At 39.2% G+C, this 21,042-nt stretch overlaps 1 protein-coding gene across 2 annotated transcripts in view; it reads right to left on the bottom strand.

Moving 5' to 3' along the window:
* The window catches only part of usp43b (ubiquitin specific peptidase 43b), an 86,591-nt gene that overhangs the window by 18,969 nt on the left and 46,580 nt on the right, over positions 1-21,042 (bottom strand). For both annotated transcript variants that reach the window (XM_085403231.1, XM_085403233.1), the window contains 4 exons: positions 16,513-16,648; positions 16,198-16,342; positions 7,349-7,511; positions 4,783-4,894 (listed from right to left, as the gene is read on the bottom strand). In XM_085403231.1, the coding sequence (XP_085259357.1) occupies positions 4,783-4,894; positions 7,349-7,511; positions 16,198-16,342; positions 16,513-16,648 (556 nt within the window). The remainder of the gene's footprint in view (positions 1-4,782; positions 4,895-7,348; positions 7,512-16,197; positions 16,343-16,512; positions 16,649-21,042) is intronic.

Below are 21,042 nucleotides of genomic sequence, written 5' to 3'. Positions count from 1 at the left end.
CAGAGCGACCACCCAGTGAGTTCTTCCAACTCGAGATTCTCATCTCAAGAAGCAGAGAAAACTTCCTCTACAATAAGATACATGCACTTATATTTTTAAATGCCCTTCTTTTGACTCCTTCAACAACATTACCTCTCCTCGCACACATGAGATAATTCAGTCTGAACTCTTGTCTTGAGCTGCAATTCTCCAGAGATGGCTTAGCATCCATAAGGAGTCATGACAGAGCTGTCAAGCTTGAGATGTCTCTACATGATGTAGAGCTGTGAAAATACAAAGAGTCTGAACAGCACTGCAATGCAAGATCAGTGCTGTTTTCCCATATTCCCACATTCCATAAGCATCATTAGTGGGCGAGGAGGGAAACTAGAGTTTTATTTCCCTAGGACATGCAGCTCCAGTCTTTAAGCACAATATAGCATCAAGTGCTTCTTTAAGACCTTTAAAAAAATAGATCAAACTCTACTGTTAGAAGTTTGTTTCCTTCTGTCTGTCTATGCTTTCAAAGATGACTTTACCTTTTGACTGTCACTTAAATTCGTAACTGTGTCAGACCATATTCTTGACAAGTGACAAAAGTAGCATATTGTTCTGGTAACTGTTCTGTATGCGCTTATCTTCCTCCCAGCTTTAAGATGAATCTGTGAAGGCAACGCCAAAAACGAGGCGGAGCTAACAGACCATTGGTTGTGTGTCAGACAGTAAATATGAGATAAAAATGAGCCGAGAGATTCTCAGGTCAGTGTCGTAACCATAGAAGATTTGCATAGACTGTGCAGGCGCCGGGCTGCAACAGGTGTGGCAACACTAGCCTGAGGACCACGCCCTACATAAGGTCCACTGTCTGGAGAGGATCGTTTGATTCCCTTTTCATTCAACGAGTCAGCTCAGCGATTGAGACTTGCTGCGTGCCAAGGAGGATAGAAGGAGTAAGTAGGAGTGAACTGCTGCTGCTATTCTGTAACTGTGTTCTCTTATTATAAATAGACTAAAAATGTAAGCCCATATTTTTTGCTTTGTTACTTTCAGTCAGGTCTCTGAGTTTGTGTTGATGCATAGTTCTGTTAGTTTGCTGTTTTCACTTTAGCTCACCCTGACAATTTTGTATTTCAGAAGTTGTCAATCTGCTAAATAATAAATACAATGTTTTTTTCCACATAGAAGTTGTTCTTAGAGAAGTAGATTTTCATGTTATGTCCTGCCTCTCAGGTTGGAAGTTACCACAGTGAAACATGAATATAGTCATTCTGAGAAATATAATGTGATAAGGATATTAAAGGTATCTGAATATACATTTAAAGACAATTTTCAACATCAAATGTGGTCAAGACGACGTGCTGAAGTTCAAACAGTAAAGCATCAGAGTGAGGAAGAAAGGTAAAGTAACTTTGAAGCAAATGGGAAGACAACAGATACTCAAATATTCACTTGTTACAATCAAGGTGTGCAGAAGAGCATCTCTGAACACACAACACATTGAACCTTGAAGCACCAGCAGCAGCAGAAGACCACACCGGCTGCCACTCCTGTCACCTAATATCAGGAAACTGAGGCTATGATTCACATGGGCTCTACAGAATTAGACAACAGACGTTAGGACAAACAATACCAGGTTGTTGTTAGTTTTAATATCCAATCAACAACTGATGGGAACACGAAATGTTTTTAAAAAACTTTTAATATATTTAAAGTAATGAAACAGACAGTTACACGTTTTCGTGAATCCTGGATAGAAAGGCTGTATGTGGGGTGCATCAGCCATTTACATGGAAGATCATGTACCACATTTCAAGTTTGAGTCTTTGAGTTTCATTCTGAGTTGTCATCCTCTCTCTCTTTACCTGACATTTTCTGATGCAAACGGTCATATGGGTCTACTTAGAAGGGCACGGGTCTCAACACTACGTCGTTAAGTGATGTCAGTACCAGGAAAAATGGCAGAGGATGTGCGTTTTTTGCCTTTGCTAAAGCTAAAATTAGACAAAAGCGGAAAATATCCACTTGTGAGCATAATTCATTGAGGCAAGAAAACCACATATTCTGCTGAGTTGAAAGATTTAGAGCAAACATCTGCTCTGAGCACTGCTCCCTCCTTGGCAAAGGTAGGCTTCCAGCAAACTGATTATACTCTACGAGCCTGGTTTTAATTAAACAGCTGACAGCATGGGGCACAAAGGAGGCTGCAGATCTCCAACAGAGTTACAGAAAACGCTGCACCTGACTCTTCTCTTCCATCTCTCTCCTGGCGCTTCTGAAAGAGTGGCGAGCAAGTCTGCGCCTTTCTTGTGCTCTGTATGGCTGTTTATTGCAGCTGCATGGCACCTGCACCACGCGGGGAGAGGCACTGATTGAAAATCAGTTTGGCTGCACAATTAGCAACAGGCTTATGCACACAGTGATATGCTCAAGCACAGGAATGTGTTCAGTGCAATCATAGACTCTTTGTTTGGGGGTGTCTTGGTAGCAAAATTATTTACAAAGGTGAGTTGAGAGCTATGCAGTTATCTTTGTCCTTGTGTGCACAATACGACTGATAAATGCATATTGAGATAACAATAGCTGAAAAGAGTGATTGTTCTTGTATTTGTTGCTGAGGGTAACATGTAACCTGAGAGTGACATCCCGTTCTTAATCCATAGGGTTTAATGTGATGTCGTTCCACCCTTTGCAGCTACAACAGCTTCACTTCTTCTGTTTATGGGAAATTGAGGTCAGACTGATGATAAGAGACTTGCAGTCTCCGCTCTAATTCATCCCAAAGGTGTTCTTTCGAGTTGAGGTCAGGATTCTGTGCAGGCCAGTCAAGTCCTTCTTGCTCATCATCTTTATGTACCTTGCTTCGTGCATTGTTGCGCAGTCATGTTGGAACAGGAAGGGGCCATCGTCAAACTGTTCCCACAAAGTTGGTAGAATGAAATGATTTAATTAACTTACTAATCTGATCGGCAGATGGAGGAGTATTATTTATCGCTCCAGAGAACCTGTCTCCACTGCATCTGACGTCTTGTATTGGACTTGGTGATGTAAAGATGTCACAAACCTTTGGGAGATTATATAAATATATCACACAACTGTAAATTTCAGTTTAACACTGGAAGAAAAATCACAGCTTATTTTGTGTCTGATGTGGTTTAGCTCTCCTGTGAGTCAAATCTGCAATAAACCTGAGAAGAAATTTGATTGCCTTTATATTAAGAACACATTGATTCTCCTTTTTGGGGCTGCTTCCAATCACATGGTCTGGACTGATCCCCGTGTCCTACACAGGGACGGATGCATCAGTCTTAAGTTGATGCATCTATCGTCCATGTGAAGGTTCAAAGATTACAAAAAAGTGCTATTTGAATGAGAAAATGAGGCTTGTAGAAAGAAAGTGCTTTGAGTATGAACGGAGTAGAAAGTCAGTTTTAGATCGACCTTGGGTTGATCTAAAATACCATGTTATTCCAATTTTTGTGTATTATTTTTATTTACTATGTCAGTGCGCCCCAATCACATCCCATGAACAGCTCAGTGTGTATTAGTAAAGAATCCACATTCACCTCCTAAGAAATCCCAACATTTGCTCATAGAAAAGATAACACAGCGTGATTGAGACTGAGCAGGACCAGTAAATGTGATTGGCAAACAACAACGCTACACCGTAATGCATGAGTGGACAAAAGCAATGCTCCCAGCTCAAACGTGACTATATAAATGACTTATAAATGAGGCTCTGAGACAGAGGAAGCAATCTATTCATTCATCAGCACACGAAAAGAGGGAAATAAACAGCCTAGACGAGAGAACAGCTACGCTCATGCATCCCTTTAGGGTGCAAAACTCAAATAAATATTTATTTGCCTTAAAATAACCGGATTACATATATATTTGTTACATAAGTATGACATAAAAGGCTTTTTTTGATGAGTTGGTCAAATTCACCTGACTAGCATACATTCAGTTCATACCAAGCATATCTCAATTTAATGATTAATTATTCAAATGCAGTAAATAAACATTTTATTTTATATATTTCATTTGCATTTTACCCAAAATGATTGCCTTGTGTTTTTCGAGGGCAAAGAATCTTTCTTTTTTCTTTTCTTTTTTACGACACAAACCAGCATTTGTCATACCAGTACACCTGACTCTACTTTGGTGTGCTGGTAGGCACAGCGAGAGGACACCAGCTCGTCTCTGCTGCTTCCAGCTCTGAGCTCTGAGATCTCGCGGCTGTGAAACACAGTGTCACTGTGTTCACTGTGTGGGCATGCTTTGCTCTGTCTCGAGCCAATAAACCTGGCCTGGAACAGGTGCGCCAGCCGGCTCTGCAGGAACTCTAGCTGGTGCTTGAAACACACCCGCCTACGCACACTGCCATTAAATATAAGCTTTAAAAGCATCATAGGTGTCATAATGCAGGGGTACAGTACAATATCTTTTCTGTATTATTAATATTATTATTGTTATTATTATAATTATTACTGATTTATTGCACAGGGCTGTATTGTAGTTTTAGTTTAGTCTTTATGGGGCTTTACTATAGCTTTAGTTGTGCCTAATTAGTGTGTCTAATAATCAGTGTTAGTTTTTTTGGTTCCTAGACTGAATTCCTAGACATCTCTGGCAGTTGGGTTTAACCAGAGGACATGGAGTTAAGCATCTGTTGTGCTAGAATTTCTCTACGTGAGTCTGTGAATCCCTACCCTGGCATGGATATCTCAATAGGACATGAGGAGAAGACAAAACAAAACAAAATTTCCTTCAATCATTAAAAAAAAAAATCTATCTTTGTATTACCTGTGCCTGAGCTCCGTTGATCATCAGGTAATAAAGCTTGCTGAGGATGCTCTGCTGCAGCTGATCCCAGGAAATAGACCGGTCCTCCCTCATGAGGAACGGAGGCCCGAACCTAAAACCAGCACAGAGGAAATTAGTGTCACAGGAGCTAAAAGATGATGAATTCAAAATGGCAACACCACCACTCAGCCATCCCATATTACCCCTTACTGACTCACCGCCTTCTTATCCTATTGTAATGTAAATAATTATTTATCATCATTATCAGTATTAGAGCAGAATTCTCATTACAGCCCATCTACAGAAGGGAGATAAGAAATGGAAAAGACCCTGTGACATGACAGATCACATGACGCATTTATTATAATACTCATTTAATTGAGGTCAACCCGCTATTGTATGTATTAGATTTATTAGCATACACGTCCATAAAGAGACAAAATAAGAAGCAGATACACATCAGAATTGTAATGAATGAAAGAAAAGCTCTGGTGCATGTTTAAAGACACTGTGTTTTTTCATTTGCACATTTTTGCAGACACTGAAGCAAAACAGTAGATTTTAACATATTGTGCCAGTGAAAGCTGGGTGAGGCCGTAGCTTCCTGCAACCCCTGAATTGGATAAGCAGTTAAGAAAATAGATGAATGGATTTCTTAAAATAATCTGCAAAGTTCTCCACTCGACTCCAAACCTAAAAAAAAAATCAAAAACAGTGCCTCATTCAAATGTGTCCAAATTTACCTGCACTGCTTCCAAAACACCAGCTAATTTTAGATGGCTTTGCAGGATTACCATTGAACTTGTGCCTGAGCCATGTGTGCTAAATTCCCTTCACTTTGTCAAAACAGTCACTCTTTAGCTTGAATTTTATTTTGGGTGAGAAAGCAAAGTCACAAGGAGGCAGATCAGGCAAGTAGGCATTGGTCAGTGGGTTAAGAGTAGTATGAAATGTAATTGTCTTGCTCTATGGTTTGTGACAGATAGCCTTACCTTCAGAGATCCCAGTTTATTATTTCTTTCACACAATATTTTGGAAGTTTCATGAAAGAAATGTGAGAGTTGGGGTCATACAGAAATATCTATTATCTACTGATAGGTCTATATTTTATACTTGAGCCGACAGGTGTAAGAATTGGCATCTACAGGCAAAATGCAAAAGAACCAAATTGCTAATAGAAGTAACACCTTTGGGTTTCCACACATAAAAATATCCCATCACAGTTCCAAGTTTTCACACTGGTGCTCAGAAATGTGTCTGTGATGCTCGACTAAAAAGAGTGAAACAACTATGTGACTCCAATGTCATTTTCTTGGCGCTGCACAGTCCTCCAGCTGTCATCTGATGAGAACGAGATAGGTGGGTGGGCTGAGCAATGGCAGAGAGGCGTTTGAAGGAGAAACGGAGAGGCCGACCCTTATAGATTTGAGCGGACTTTCTCTCAGTCGCGTTGGCGAGCTCACCTATATTGATCTCTCTGGACTCTGTCACAGTGTCTGATGGATCTCTGTGTATAGCGCCAGATGTCAGAGTACTCGGTCGTTTGATTTGAAACTCATCTCACTGAGTCACAGAGTGAAATGTGAGCCTTTTCTGTGACAGGGAGATAATCTGACCTTGAAGTGGTTCCCTAGAGGAAGGCTATGTAAAAAACAAGTTTATCAAAGTTGATTAGGTTTAAAGGACAAGTGGCTACTTCCTGGATTCATTATTTCTATATATACAAAAAAATATATATATAAAATAAAGAAAGGAAACATTTTAAATTCTAAAGTATGAGCCTGCATCTTATAGCATGGACAAACTGACAACACTGGCAAATGTAACATCCAATGGCAAGACACTTCCATGAGCTTAGAATTCCATTTTTCTAGTACCTCGGATAAAACAGGGCGGATGAATGTTCAGCTTAAAGTGTAACCTCACAACATTAGGTTGTCCACCACTTGATGGCAGGACACCAATGGACTTATACTCCTGTATGCATTCACTTGTTAAATCTATGATAGTGTATGGAATTAAAGCTGCTTAGCTTGCCCAAAGATGCTCCTGCATCTGCAAGCTGCTTTGCAACCCGCCACCATCTCACACCTACAACTGATTTAGGCCTGGTACCCTAACATGCATGTCACTGGGAGGAAGCTGGAGAACCCACATAGACATAAGGAGAGGGTGCAAACGCCACACATAAAGGCCCCGCGTCACTAGTGGGTTCGACCTCAGGAGCTTCTTGATTTCATGCGATCATCCTAAATGACTGGAGATGGAAATATCAGTGTTTTTAGACTACAGTGGCCATGAATAAGCTACGTATGACCTGGCAAGGAGCAAATGTTGTTGAGCGAATAAAGTTAAAGTTGAGAGATGAAGTAGATGAACTCTGATACTTAAGCAAGTCATCTTCCAAACTCTTCCCATGGAGAGTATCACTCTTACTGGGACCCCAGGCACGCTCCCACACAGCGATCATTTGACAGGTCTGCTGCTTAGGTGTGATGTCTAAGCTATTACAGAACAATTGCTGTCAGAGAGGATGTTACAGTGAGCAGCCCACTGATGTAATTACCTAACCGCCTGCTGGCCGGCTCCTGCAGCGTTGCACACCAGCAGCAGAATCTTGACGGGGGCACCTTGGTTGAGGAACTCTGATGATAACGTCCCAGATGGGGGTAACCTCTGACCCTCAGGACCTGTTGCGTATGGGGATGATGGTAGGCTGTGATGGTACCCTGGAAGAGGATGGGGAACACAAGTCTGAGAAGTAGAGCGTGCTCAAAAGAGGAAAGAGGCACTAAAATGAGTCAGCTTTTAACAACTTTGCATTTACAGCACCAAATATTTCACGTTGCTCTTGAAAGGAAGCTGAACTGATTCCATGTGCCGAGAATGTGTTCACGAAACTTAACACCTCTACTGGGGAGTAAGGAGGAGAATTGAGATATATAAAGTGGCGAGACAGCAACTTTCTATTTGGGGAACAGTGATTCAGAGGGGAGAACAGATGGACCAATGGCTGCCTGCACTCTCAGCAGGAGGTATTATCTGATACAGCTTCTGTTCCACATCCCGTCCTGGTGGGGTGCCAAGAAGCGCCACTTCTCGCTCGGTCCCCTCGTGTCTGTACCAACACACAGAGGAGTGTGACCGAATGAGGGAAAAGCGGAGACTATAAGATTCCTGCTTGATGTGACGTCAGTGGAGCTGCTTTCCCATCACACAGCTGACAACCTTCAGGCTTGGCACATAAGTAGGTGATTCAGAAGTTCACGGCAATAAATCACATGTTAAATTACTTGCAGACGGTATTGATTGACCACAGCGGCTGTGTTCCCATACAACAATGTTTCATTAAACAATGCTGTTTACACCTAACACATGATTCATCAATGACAAAGCAAATGTCATGTTACTGAGACTGTTGTAAAGCAGCAAGCCTGTGCTGAAACGTGCCTCCTCTTACACATTTAATTCAACTCGGTTCAGTTTAATTCAGTTTTATTCACGTAATGCCAAATCACAACAGCAGTCACCTGAAGGCACTTTATTTTGTAAAATAAATTAATGCATTAATGCAGAGAAAACCTCAACAATCAGATGAGCCACTATGAACAAGCACTTGGTGACAATGGGAAGGAAAAACTCCCTTTTGACAGGAAGAAACCTTCAGGAGAACCAGACACAGGGAGGGGAAGCCACCGCCCTGGTTGGAGGAGAGGGGAAGAAGACTGGAAAACACACACACATATAGTTGAATGGTGAGGGCATTAAGCTGTGCACTGTATGAAGGACAAGATCTCTTCAAAATGAGTCGAACCACCACAGCTTAAACATTAAACTTCTGATTGCAGTGTCTTGACCTTGCGATTGAGCGCAATAAATATGCACAGCTTTTGATTTCCTAATGTTGCCCTAATCAAGCAAGTGGGTGATAAAACTTGCTCACTAGGAGCTTTCCATTTACATGAGGGTTGACCTCAGGGGAATGATTTATGGGTGAAAATCTCCTTTTAGATCCCCCATGAAACATGAAATTCATAAGCCATATTCTGGCTTGTCCCACTAAGATTTATGCAGGGGTGCTTGGGAGGAGACCTACCTGTCATTTGTCATTAAATCTGTTTTTTACATTAAGCTGTCAAAAACTGAACTGTTTCTAGGCTTCTTTTTTTAAAGCTCCTGTTGCTGCTCTCATTATTTTTTAAACCTTGTTTCCAGGATGAATAACAGTTCAGTGTGTGTCTATTTGACTGTTTTCATTCATGTAACCCGAACTTGTCTATTGCCACAGGCATTCTATAAAAAGGCAATTACAGTGCAGCCATGAGACATTTATAACACACAAATGTGCACCACACTAAACCACAAACCTGTTGATCCTGACCTTTTATCCTGAAAAAGCCTCTAACTAATTCTAAGAAACCGCAGGAGGCCGGCAAACTCTTCCTTCCCCTGCACTCTCAGGCTTCTTTCACTGTCAAACAGATGAAGAGGCTGAGCCTCACTAAACACAGCCAGACTATGAGAACCCATAATTAAACACCTCTACGCCTAATGGGATATACTCTACCCACAGCAACAGCTATCCCTCCTTTCCATTAGCAGTCTGCACAGTCGTGTCTTTGAACAGGAAAGGCAGTCAGACGTGAACTTCAGTCAGGTAACAGATGCACATTTACAGCTTTGAATTTGTAGTAAAATATTACATAACAAGTATGTATTAATGACAAAAAAATTAAGCACTGAAAATATGATGCATAAAGAGGAAGATTGTCTGTGAAAGCTGTCAAAGCGCGATTTCAGACCTGCTTGGTACTGTTGTGTGTCTCAGTGAACTGATGTCATTTAGGCGTAACCTTATCTTCCACAGTGATTTATTGTCACATTTAACAGATTTAATCATATAAACAAAACAGTGAAAGGCAGTGGTTTGGCTGGACAGATGTTACTCATAACGAATGCTCCATTCATTATTGGGAAACCTAATAACACCACCAAATATTTGATTTGAGCTAAACTGTTTGTTCAACAAGACTGTAGGTCTTGTTGAACAAACAGGGTTACAAACAAACGATATTCCTATCGTTACAACGCTGTTTCAGTTACTAACAAGAAAATGCGGTCGTGTTACTATTTTTCAACAAACAGCCGGTTGAAGCCATTGACTGTACAAAAGTTGTTTTCTACAGTCAATGGTTGAAGCTGTGTTCAGCTTACCGCATCTTATATCAGTTGCACGGAAGTAGCTATAAGTAATCTGGACGCTACAGCTTTAAGGGGCTGCGCGCGCTCCCGCGGACGGCAATCACTAGGGGTGCAACAATACTCGAATCGATATTGAACCGTTCGATACAGTGCTTTCGGTTCGGTACGCATATGTATTGAACAATACAAAATTTTTAATTTGTATTGTTTTTAATTTGTATTGTTTTTAATTTGTATTGTTTTTTAATACAAAAATTTTTTAACATAAATTTTTTTTTTAATGTGATACCCCTGCTGCTGTCAGACCTGCAGGTATCAGGCTGTGATGTTCTCCTTTATAGTGGACAGAAATTATTTTTTTGGAGTGGCACAAATAATTTGTTTGGCTTCTGATTGAATGCAGAACACCTGATGGTTATGTTAATAGTCAAGGTAAAAGATAAATGGATACAAATAACTTTGTTGTTTGCAAAACTTGTGCATATGATTTTAAAATTCACAATTTATATTTGTATTTAAGGTTATGAAATATGATTCAATGAACATGTTTGTGGTTGTTACAGTAAAAATATCACTTTTTCTACTCGGATTTTATGTTTTTTTTTTGTCTGATTTTAGATCAATTAAAATGGCCAATTATACCCTGGACCCCAGAGGGTTAAACATATATTTTTTTAAAGTAACGCAATAGTTACTTTTCAAGTAATTAATTACTTTTAGAATCTGGTAACTCAGTTACTAACTCAGTTACTTTTTTGAAGAAGTAACTAGTAACTATAATTAATTACTTTTTCAAAGAAACTTGCCCAACACTACCTTAGCATCTTGAGGCAACTATTTTGATTTGGCGCTGATCATTAAAACTGAATATTAAAAAGGATTTTAGTTAAAACCACTAATATCAACAAACATGTGGTACAGCGGTCGAGTGGTTGAGGAAAAAAATCAATACAGCATACTATTGTGACGTTTTGGATGGTAATGCCCTATTGATATAGGGACACCAAATAAATCATACTCTGGGAATGCTGTGAACAAGTTGGCTCATCTCACGCACCACCATCCTGAGATAAAATTAACCTTGTGTTAGCTTTATATTAAATTGACTCAACCCCCCCAAAAACCATCCAACACTGGACACACTTAGCTTTGCAAACCTACCTCCTATTTATAGCCTGCATGGTTCGTTGGCATTGTGACTGGGCAAGCAAGGCAGGCAGTGCTTGTCCAATAATATCCAAAACAGACATGAATTAAAACCAAAGTAAAAGCAATCTCATCTTAAACTGATAGTCTTCTGTAATGTTAACTTTTTTTTATTACCTGTTTGCAAAATCCTGTGAACTGCTGCCATGTTGTGGCTACATTTGGCTAGTTGGACAGGCAATGATAATAGAACAGGTAAGTCGAACAGCTTCAGACCACAAAAGTTCTTCCATATTTGCATCTCTAAGAAATCACTTGACAAAATGTAAAGTTGCTGTTTTGCCAATAAACCACCATTACATCCTTATTAACATCCACCTGTAGATATTTACAACTAACCATGACACAGTGCTCAAGTGCTTTTTTACTAATAAGATATTTTAAAATACATTTTTTTTGAGCTCATTAAAAGCAGCTTATTTAGTGATACACACTCCTCACAGGACTACAAACGAATAATAGAATAAGAAGCTACATTTGGTTGTTCATTTAATCAAAGTGATCGCCACAGCGGGTAGCTCTGAATGCATTAATGTAGAGTTAACAGAACATAAAGTACTTTAAAAAAGCTCAGCCTTTAACATCTGCACCATTAAAATCAATCCATTTAACACTTGTTCTAGAAAATAATTACTTTACTTTGGGTACTTCATGTACAATGTTCCAAATATACATTTTTATGTCTAATAAGGTGTGATATTGGTACATTTTTTAAAAGGAACAATTCTAATTCAGCTAACATAAAACATTCTGTTTATAACCATAGAAGTAATATTTTTTGCCAATTATTCAGCCTAGAAAGAGTGCAGAAAGGTGAAGATGTCCAGGTAGAGTGCACTAAGATGCACAAGGATGTTGGCTAATATAAAGAAATACAAGACAAGCAGCAGAAAATCAACATAAGGTACACTGTGGACCAAGAAAATACGCTGGGGGGTGGTGGTGTGTTCATCAGCTCTTCCGTAAAACACTACATGCCGCTGTCATGACTAGATCTGAAAGTCTACATGTTTTGAAAGCAGAAATTGTTAGAAAACTGATACCTTGGCAGATTTCACACTAGATCCTCTAAGTTTTTAGGATGTGCAGATTAAGAAAGCTCACATGATGATGTTAAATCAGTTAAATGATGAGACAGTAAACGGTAAAGAAAATGTTCAAACAGACTACAGTATGGGAGATGATGTCATCTTACTGAAACTTGGCAATAAATGAAAAAAGGCAGAAACTGTTCTATGTTTGTAACAAAAAGAAAAACGCGTGAGATGGATATATAACCGCGGAAGCCAAATATCTGTTTCCAAGTATTCTCTGGCAGGCGATCCTTTATTCAAGTCTAACCCCTGGCAATAATCTTCCTGACAATGATATTGTGCTCATTATTTCTTGTCAGAGCACCATCAGATCTCAAACAGGAAAGACTCCTCTTCACTTAAATGTGTCAAGATTACATTTTTAATGTAAATCCAACCTAGTTGTTTACCAGTACATTAAAGAATCTCAACATTAAGACATCAATTTAAGTGAGACTGAAATGAATGAAAGAAAGTATTCCAATAAATAAATCCTAATTAATAAAAGATGGTCATAATTCTGTCATCCAGCATGAACATGTGAATCATAGGATGCAATGACGTATTTAGTATACAGGGCAGGTGATAAGCATCATGCGGGAATATGATGCAAGACATTAATTTTAAGACTGCAGCAGCGATGGTGAGAGTTCTGAGTGGAAAGGTCACATCGTCATGGGTTTGACTTTGGTTTAATCCACAGCACACAATTTTTTCATTCATCACAGCTCTTTAGTGAGCACCTCATGCTGTCTCTAACAGCATTTCACATCTGCTGGATATAACGCTAACTTATGAGTAGCTGTTACCATGATGTTCACTACATGAAAAAGTAAATATTAGTCAATCAAAAAAGTGTGATAGGAGTAACAGGGACCACACATCAGTGCAACTGCATCAGTGCAACTGAGGATTATAAAACATGGTTACATTTTTTGGGGGGTTTAACTGCACACCAGCTGTATTAGATCTGTTCTTAAAGTAAACGCTTCAGGGTAAAATCCACACGGGTCCATGCACCGTTCATGAGCACTGAGCGGAAAAATGTTTTTAATCAGACTCCTGGTGAGTGTTGGTTATCATATCATATAGTTAAACAACATAATTAGTTTTGTTTTCCTTTTACCGTTTATGAATAGTTAAATAAACTCATGGATCAGACCTGTTAGTGATTGCAGACTGTGCCAGATTGTGTAAAAGCATTAGAAATCACTGAAATCAGATAAAAGCAATAAAGTATTGTTTATTTAAATATAACACTATAGCACTAAAATAGCACAAAAATAAAAATAGCTCATACTTTGCTCATAACTTAATTTCATTTTTATTGCATTGGTAATAAGACAGAAAACATTTGTCTTCCTGGACTAAAATGAAATCAGAGATAAAATTTAACTGAGCAAAGTATCTTTACTTATGAATTGTGTACATAAGTAATTTAGACATAGAGGAGTGTACATATATATGTGGGGTATTTAATGAAAATCTGTAGATTAAACACTTCAAACAACTCATAACATGAGGTTATGCTAAAGACTCACCAGCCACTTTATTAGATACACTTGTTCAGCTGCTTGTTAATACAAATATATCCAGCGAGCATCATTTATCTGGGGGAAAATACCTATTTGGTAACAGCAAGAAGGAGAAGAAGAAGAAAGTGTGCAGAACAGCATGCGGCAGGTCGGCTGCAGCAGCAGAAGACCACACTGAGTGTTCCTCCTGTCAGCTAAGAGCAGGAATCTGAGGCTACGATTCTTAAAGGCTCACCAAAATTAGACAGCAGAAGATTGGAAAAATGAGTCAAGCCTTAAATTTCTGCTGCAGGGTCAGAATTTGGCATAAACAGCATAAAAGCACAGATTCATCCCGCCTTTCATACTAGCAAGAACTAGCAAAGTGTCTATGTAATGTGTTGCTGAGATGTCTACTAAAGCTAGCATGCTAACAAGCTAGTGACAGTAGCCTTGTATAATCAGGGGTGCACATAAGTGGTCCGCAGGTGCGCATGCGCTGTCAAAATAAAAGACGTGCACCAGATAAGAAGTTGCAACATGCGTTTGTGTACATATAAAATGCACTGTTTTGCCTGCTAAAGTGGGATTTTCACGGCATACTCTGCACCACATCTCTCATCATTTGTTTGAAGCCAGCTCATCTCCTCCAACCACTTTTCCGAGAATACGCGCTTCTTTTGTGGTTCAGACTCCTTCTGACATTTCTTTGGAGGTGGAGGAACACAAAAGTAATTGCTTAAAGGAGCTTGCTTCTTCGACATCCTTAAGAGTTCTAAACAAATGTCTGTCCTCCTCCAGAAAATCTTATGTACGCAAACGAGCGTTGCAACTTCTTATCTGGTGCGCGTCTTTTATTTTGACAGCGCATGTGCACCCGCGGACCATTTATGTGCACCCCTGTGTATAATATCCGTTTGCACCAATCAGGTTGGATGATAGGCAGTCATTGTATGAAACTCTGAATGCAAAGATGGATGAAGGCAGTCCTTCATCATCACTGAGTTAGTAGGCAACCACTGAAGAGAAAGTAAGATGGGAGAGCTAGAGTTTGTTTTTAGCCTAACACTTAATTTTCCTGCACACTGCGTACAACATCCTCTATCTGCCCGCTGCTTGCTGTTTCGTATCATTGACCCCTTTTAAAATAAAGTATTTTTATATTTCAGCGTTGAGTAGAGCAGAGCAAATAAAAACTTCTCTTCTGGTAGCCCTTTACACTGGGTTTTGCCAGTTTTTTTCCCTCTTAGAAAAGCTGGCTAAACAGAGACTGAGACATTACATAATATAATGCGAGATAATGTTTAGCAGAGGAGCTTTACTCAAATAACTTTATTATACCAAGGGGCCATTATTAGATCGATGCATCATTTAAAAGCAGGTTTTACTGTGACTGAGTGACACCATAATTGAAAGAAGAATTACTAGCATTTTGGAAAAATAAGCAAAATATCAATTTTCTTTCATATTCCAGCAGCCTGTGCAAATGGAAAAAACCTATTTCAATCAACGCGACTTCTACTGAGACTGTGTGTTTACTGGCACTACAGGTGCCTGACTACATCCTGTGCAAGCACAGACGGAGGGCCTAAGCTGCTCTGCTAACACACTCTTCATACTCTTCACAGCCTGTGCAGACATTGTGTAAGTCAGGCAGCAAACAAACACATATCTTGCAATTTCCTTAAAACATAATAATATCTTACGTCTATTTTCACGGGGCAAACATTTCTCAGTGAATGATGGGACAGTCTCATGTGGGCAGAAAAGTGCTGAACGTCGATGTTGACTCAGCCAGTGAGAACCAAGAGATTTAGTCTGGAGACCAGACAGACTGTCACGTGGACCTCGTTTTAGGCAGCACTGCTCTGTACGGTCACTGACCGACATAAATTAAAGCACTAAAAGTCACATTTTTTCAAGGACTCCTTCAGCGTTGACACGACTGGAACTTACAGCCCTGTAAGAGTGGACGACAGTGCAGAACCTATTTGTTTCCAACACAAATCAAAGAAACAAGGGGATACTGTGCACTAAAGGACTTCTGAGAACACATTTTACATCGCTAGCTGAGAAATAGATGAAATGAAGACATAAATCTGATAGCACAAGGGAGGCCTGCACGGGGGATGTAATTCACTGCACTCTTTGTAAAGTTATATAGCTGTTAATGTGCTCCCTGAGGACCCCCTACAGGAAGGTGCATTCCCTAATGGTTTCATTAAGCAAAGTAAATTCATAAGATGAGCTTGTTTGCTTACAGACTTGTGTGCACTTGCACATTAATGTGTATAAATATATCCATGCTGTACCACAAATTAGTTCTAATACTCAAAGACAGTGTGAGTGCTTTGTTGTGACTGAAAATAGCATGTTATATGTTTAAATCTAGATTAAAAACTGACTTGCTTCAGTCATACCTGAGATCCGTGCAGAGCCGCCTCTGATGTAGAGCGGGGGAGCCTGAAAGGCATAGATGACATCGTTTTCAGCTATGCTAGTCAGGTCGTCTTCATCAAAGAAGGAGCGTTGGAAACCAATGGAGTAAACCTCTGTCAGGATCACCTGGAGACCAACATGCAAACACAAGTTGGTTCCTTGATGTACATCCTTTAACGTGGTGAAGGAAATGACTTTACTATTATTTACTTCATGTGTTGTAGCCAAGAGGAAATTCAAGCCAAAGGCGGAGTAAGAAAAGTACAATCACACCAGTTACAGTTGCTTTACTGTACCTGGTCTGGAGAAATTTTCCCCTCGTCAGCCACCAACCTCCTCAGGAAGGCCACAGAGCCAAACAGCGGCACAGCCAGCCCGACCCGGAGATAGCGCTGTCCTTTGGTGCTGAACACCAGAACCACACACAAGGGCCTGCCGCAGACAAAGACACACAATCAGGAACAGCGGGCAATGGGGTGGCTTCTATTTTGATTTCTGTGCCATTTCTACTGCAGCCTCCTCTACAGCCAAGAAGGGACAAAAGAAGACTTTCATGAATAAATCAATACATTTTAACATTAATAATAGATCATTAGGACTCAGTTTTATGTGTGCGAAATAATGGAATCTCTATTGCATTTTTAAAAACGGGGAGCACTCGGCTCTGACCTCTACAGAGGCAGCTTTGACATACGGTGCTGGGACATAATGGCTTCTCTGAATAACAGCTCACTGAGGAGGTACAAAAACTCTGTCAGGGACCTGTTTGAGTCTATGGCCTGTGGGCAAGAGCAATTATGTTTAAGAATTTAAGGCTGATGACAGATTTTTCTCTAATCACAAAAAAGATTAAAGCAAAAGAAATACAGCAAAATATTCACAATACAGATAAGGAACAGAAAAATCATCCAAAGAAATTGTAAGAAAGAAAAAAAACTGTATACACAATTAAAATGAACACAAGTTGGTAGAGTTGTTCCATATAACGATATATATCGGATGACGATATAAAAACGTCTATGTTTCATTTTATACTATCGTTTGTTTCGTGGTGTCGCAAAAGATGCTAAGATTTTAACTCAAATTAATTAAAAAATAAATACATTTAAAAACGGAATCTAATAAGCAGTAAAATAAAATAAGAAAACATCATGGAAATTATAATTTGAAAGAATGGATGTTATGCATCCTGGGGAGACCCTGAGGATGCCCATGTGTGCAATAATTGTGATACCAAATACAACTTCAGTACTGCAGATCTCCAATTTGCTTAGCGTACAGTGAAATAACAGCTTCACCAATCTGCATGTCAGTCCACTGCCCAGATACTTTGAGCCTCTGAAAATAGGAGATTATATATGAAAATGTCTGTAATTCCTAAACTGTTAACACAATACCTTTATTAAACACCTCAAATTAAAGCTAAACGTCGACACTCCAGTGACAAAATTTCAAAAATGTGTCATAGTCCAAAAACCTATGGACCTAACTGTATATGGTCGCACATAATTTTCATCTTTGTCTGCCTCCAGAATTATTCCGATGCAGTTTTTCTGTCACAACACACAAGTTAGTGTGAATTATTTATTTTGAACTGGACTTCATTAAGTTCTGGGACCACCAACTTTATGTGTTTGAGACCTCTAAGGGTCCTGCTGGCTTTATGTTTCCCAAGCATATCAAATATATTGTGGCAATAAGTAATTAAGTGATGTATAAACTAGCAGCACTTTGAAGCTTGCTCAATAACTGGTGCTAGCATCAAGTTCAACAACAGGACTTTTCTGGCTCTTGTTAGGTAAAAAAAAAGATTTTTTTTTTATCTATTTGCAACTAGTGAGCTGGTGCATTTACTCCTGCTCTGCTGATTTGGACAGGAAATAGGAGACTTCAAACAAGCCACAGTCAAAGGGAGACTAATTTGTGCTAAAGACATTTCAGTATGAACAAAACCTAATTGCTATTAATGACTGCTGTACTGGGGACTGAAATGTGCTCTTCACTAACAGTTTTAATTTCTTTAAATAATATTCAATGTGATGGAGGTTTCTTCTTTGGTTCTGCTTGGTCATGGGGTGTCTTCTGTTTGTTGGGGTTTTCTCTCCACTTTATACCTTACAGTATAAAGTGCCTCGGGGCGACTGTTGTGGATAAGACTGAATTGAGCTGAGCAAGCGTGGTGGCACAGTGGTTAGCACTGCTGCCCCACAGTAAGAAGGTTCTGGCTTCAAAGACACCAGCTGGCATGGTATCGTCCTCTTTAGCAGAAATAACTACTAACTGTTGCATAACTGTCTGCCTCCTCTGAAATCAGCTGACTGAAAATCTTCACCACTTTTACATGTTAAGTTCATTTAGTTTCTAGATATTTGATGGTTTTCTTGATTTTTCAATATTTCCTGGGGATTCAAGTCTAGTTTCATAACTACATTTCTTCTTTCAAAGCAATTCCTTGGTGGACTTCTGTGGTGTTAAAATGCTTTAGTTTTTAAACTGATGTTCTTTTTGGATATCAAAGGATTTTCCCCCCAGCACGCTTTCAGGTATGTCAGATTTGGGCAATCTCTTTGTGATTGTAGATGCAGCTCTAAAAGTTACCTGTGGTCAAATGTTTTGATTCTGTTTGTTAAAATCTGACAATCTGACAATGGGCAGCAAGTCCTGGACAAACAGACATTAATATAAAACTTTGCTATGTGTGGATGATTTTTATTATAGCTGAATGATCTGTTTTAGGATAATTTACCAGTTTCATGTGTGACTCTCTGCCTGCAGGCCTTAGAGGTCACTCCCCAAAGATGTTCTAGTCACTGGCACCATTCTGAAATCTGTGCTTTTGAGTTTTCCAAGTTTTTCATTAAAATTATGTTTTATATTTTATAATTTTTTACCAGATGAGTTTATGTTTAGATATATTAAAGAAAAAAATCCAAGTTTCATGAGATCTACTCGTATGTATAGTGTAAACAATAGCAAACAAGGACACGACCGCCAATGGATGGGTTTGGATCGTCAAGCCCAGCAAATGTTGGTTTGGTGACAAACAGTATGTGTTTATGGCTTACACACATGATCTGGGTGTGATTGTGCTGAACTTCTTCACACAGGGAAATATATAATGAATTCTTTAAAAGATAATCCATCTGTTTTCTCCTCTGTTTATTCCTTCTGATGTATTTTTTCTCTCAACCTATTTACTGCACACCAAAAACGACAGGTTGGAAACACAGCACTCTCAACCTGGCGCACCACGAGAAATCAGCTCTTAAAAAACATTTTCCTAAATTAGAAGAGAGGTAGGCTGAACTTTTAGGAACTATTTAAAAGAATGGATAATAAAAGGCAAATGTTTAGTGACAAATCTACACTCACAGGATGTGATGTTCATTTTCAGGTCTCAACAAACGCTGTCCATCAGACACACGTCTTCATGTTAAACCAGTTTATTCTGCAGTTTGGGAAATGCATATATATAAATATATTCATCTTCTTGCTGAAGGTGAAATGAAAAAATTGATAAAACTCCCATTTCTGTCCTTTTATTATGTAGCCAGGTTAATGCTTGGCTTTTGAAGTTTGGTATCAATCTGATACCAAATACAGATCCTGATACTTTTAACCTATAAAGGCAGCTTGTGTAGGGGAGAGCAGTGTGTCACGATTTATGAGATGAATTATCATCAATCTGCACATTCTGAACACATTTTAATGACCGCTAAATCTCTGTGATTTTTACTTTCCATATAATTGATAGCAACAAAACGCTGCTTTGAGCTTTTTGTGTATTTTGAAAGTGGGATTTTTGGAGACCTGGGTCGACTTCTGATGTGTAAGGCTATAAATAAAACAGACAAAAAGCCTCATACATTATTCATTGTGCATATTTTAGGTACATTTTTTATTTCCCCCAAAATAATGCATTTAACAGAATTCAGTGGACTATATACTGAACTTAGAGGAAAGGAACAAAGTATTGATCCTGTCACCCTAGTATCAACCCGATACCAATACCAGCGTTGTAATTGATACTGTTTGGATATTTGGATCAATCCACCCACCTCTAGGCTTTAGCTAGCATGAAAGAACACAACTAGTCCGGCTCTTTAACAAAATCCAGCTTTCACGGATCATTAAAGTTTAAATTAAATTAGCACCTTATAGCTTGTTTGCTTTTGGCCACCATTAGGCAAAGTATGTTCCAGACTAAGGCTATGTCTACACTAATCCGGATAAATTTGAAAACAGTGTTTTCGTCTAAAAACGCTCCGCGTCCACAAGATCATTTTCAATCATTTACGAACAGTTGTTCAATTCTTACGTCACTGTATTGCACATGCATGAAATGTAAGACGATTTGACCTTTCTGTCTGCCATTTATTTACTTTCCAGATTTTGAAACATTGCTGCAAAATGTTGAGGAAAAGCACAGAGTTTTTTAAATGGACTGACAATGAGGTGGTGTACAAAGTTGCAAAAGCGAGTGAGAATTAAAGAATTTGAAGAAAAGCTACCTGGAGCATGTACAAACTGATATTAATCTTCAATAGGGCTGTCAAAATTTCAATCAATTGAGAGCAAACAAAAAAACTGCTGTAATGCCCTCCGCCATCTTAGTTTAATTGGTCACATGACTGCATCATATGATTAAAATGCGTCATCGTTTTCGAAAACCTCCGTTTTTTCGTAGTCCACACTGCGATGCAAAAACGTATTTTTCAAATGTATCCACTTTGGAGAGCATTTTCAAAAAGCTCAGGTCTCCTTGACCAAAAACACCATCTCAGTGTGGACGGAAGGCCAAAGCTAAGAGAAAAAGATGCGTTTTC

This window comes from Rhamphochromis longiceps, linkage group LG4, assembly GCF_057381845.1.
Source record: "Rhamphochromis longiceps isolate RC_006_pf linkage group LG4, R_longiceps_female_GT1.1, whole genome shotgun sequence".
Lineage (NCBI taxonomy): Eukaryota > Metazoa > Chordata > Actinopteri > Cichliformes > Cichlidae > Rhamphochromis > Rhamphochromis longiceps.
This window is presented reverse-complemented; position numbering and strand designations above follow the sequence as displayed.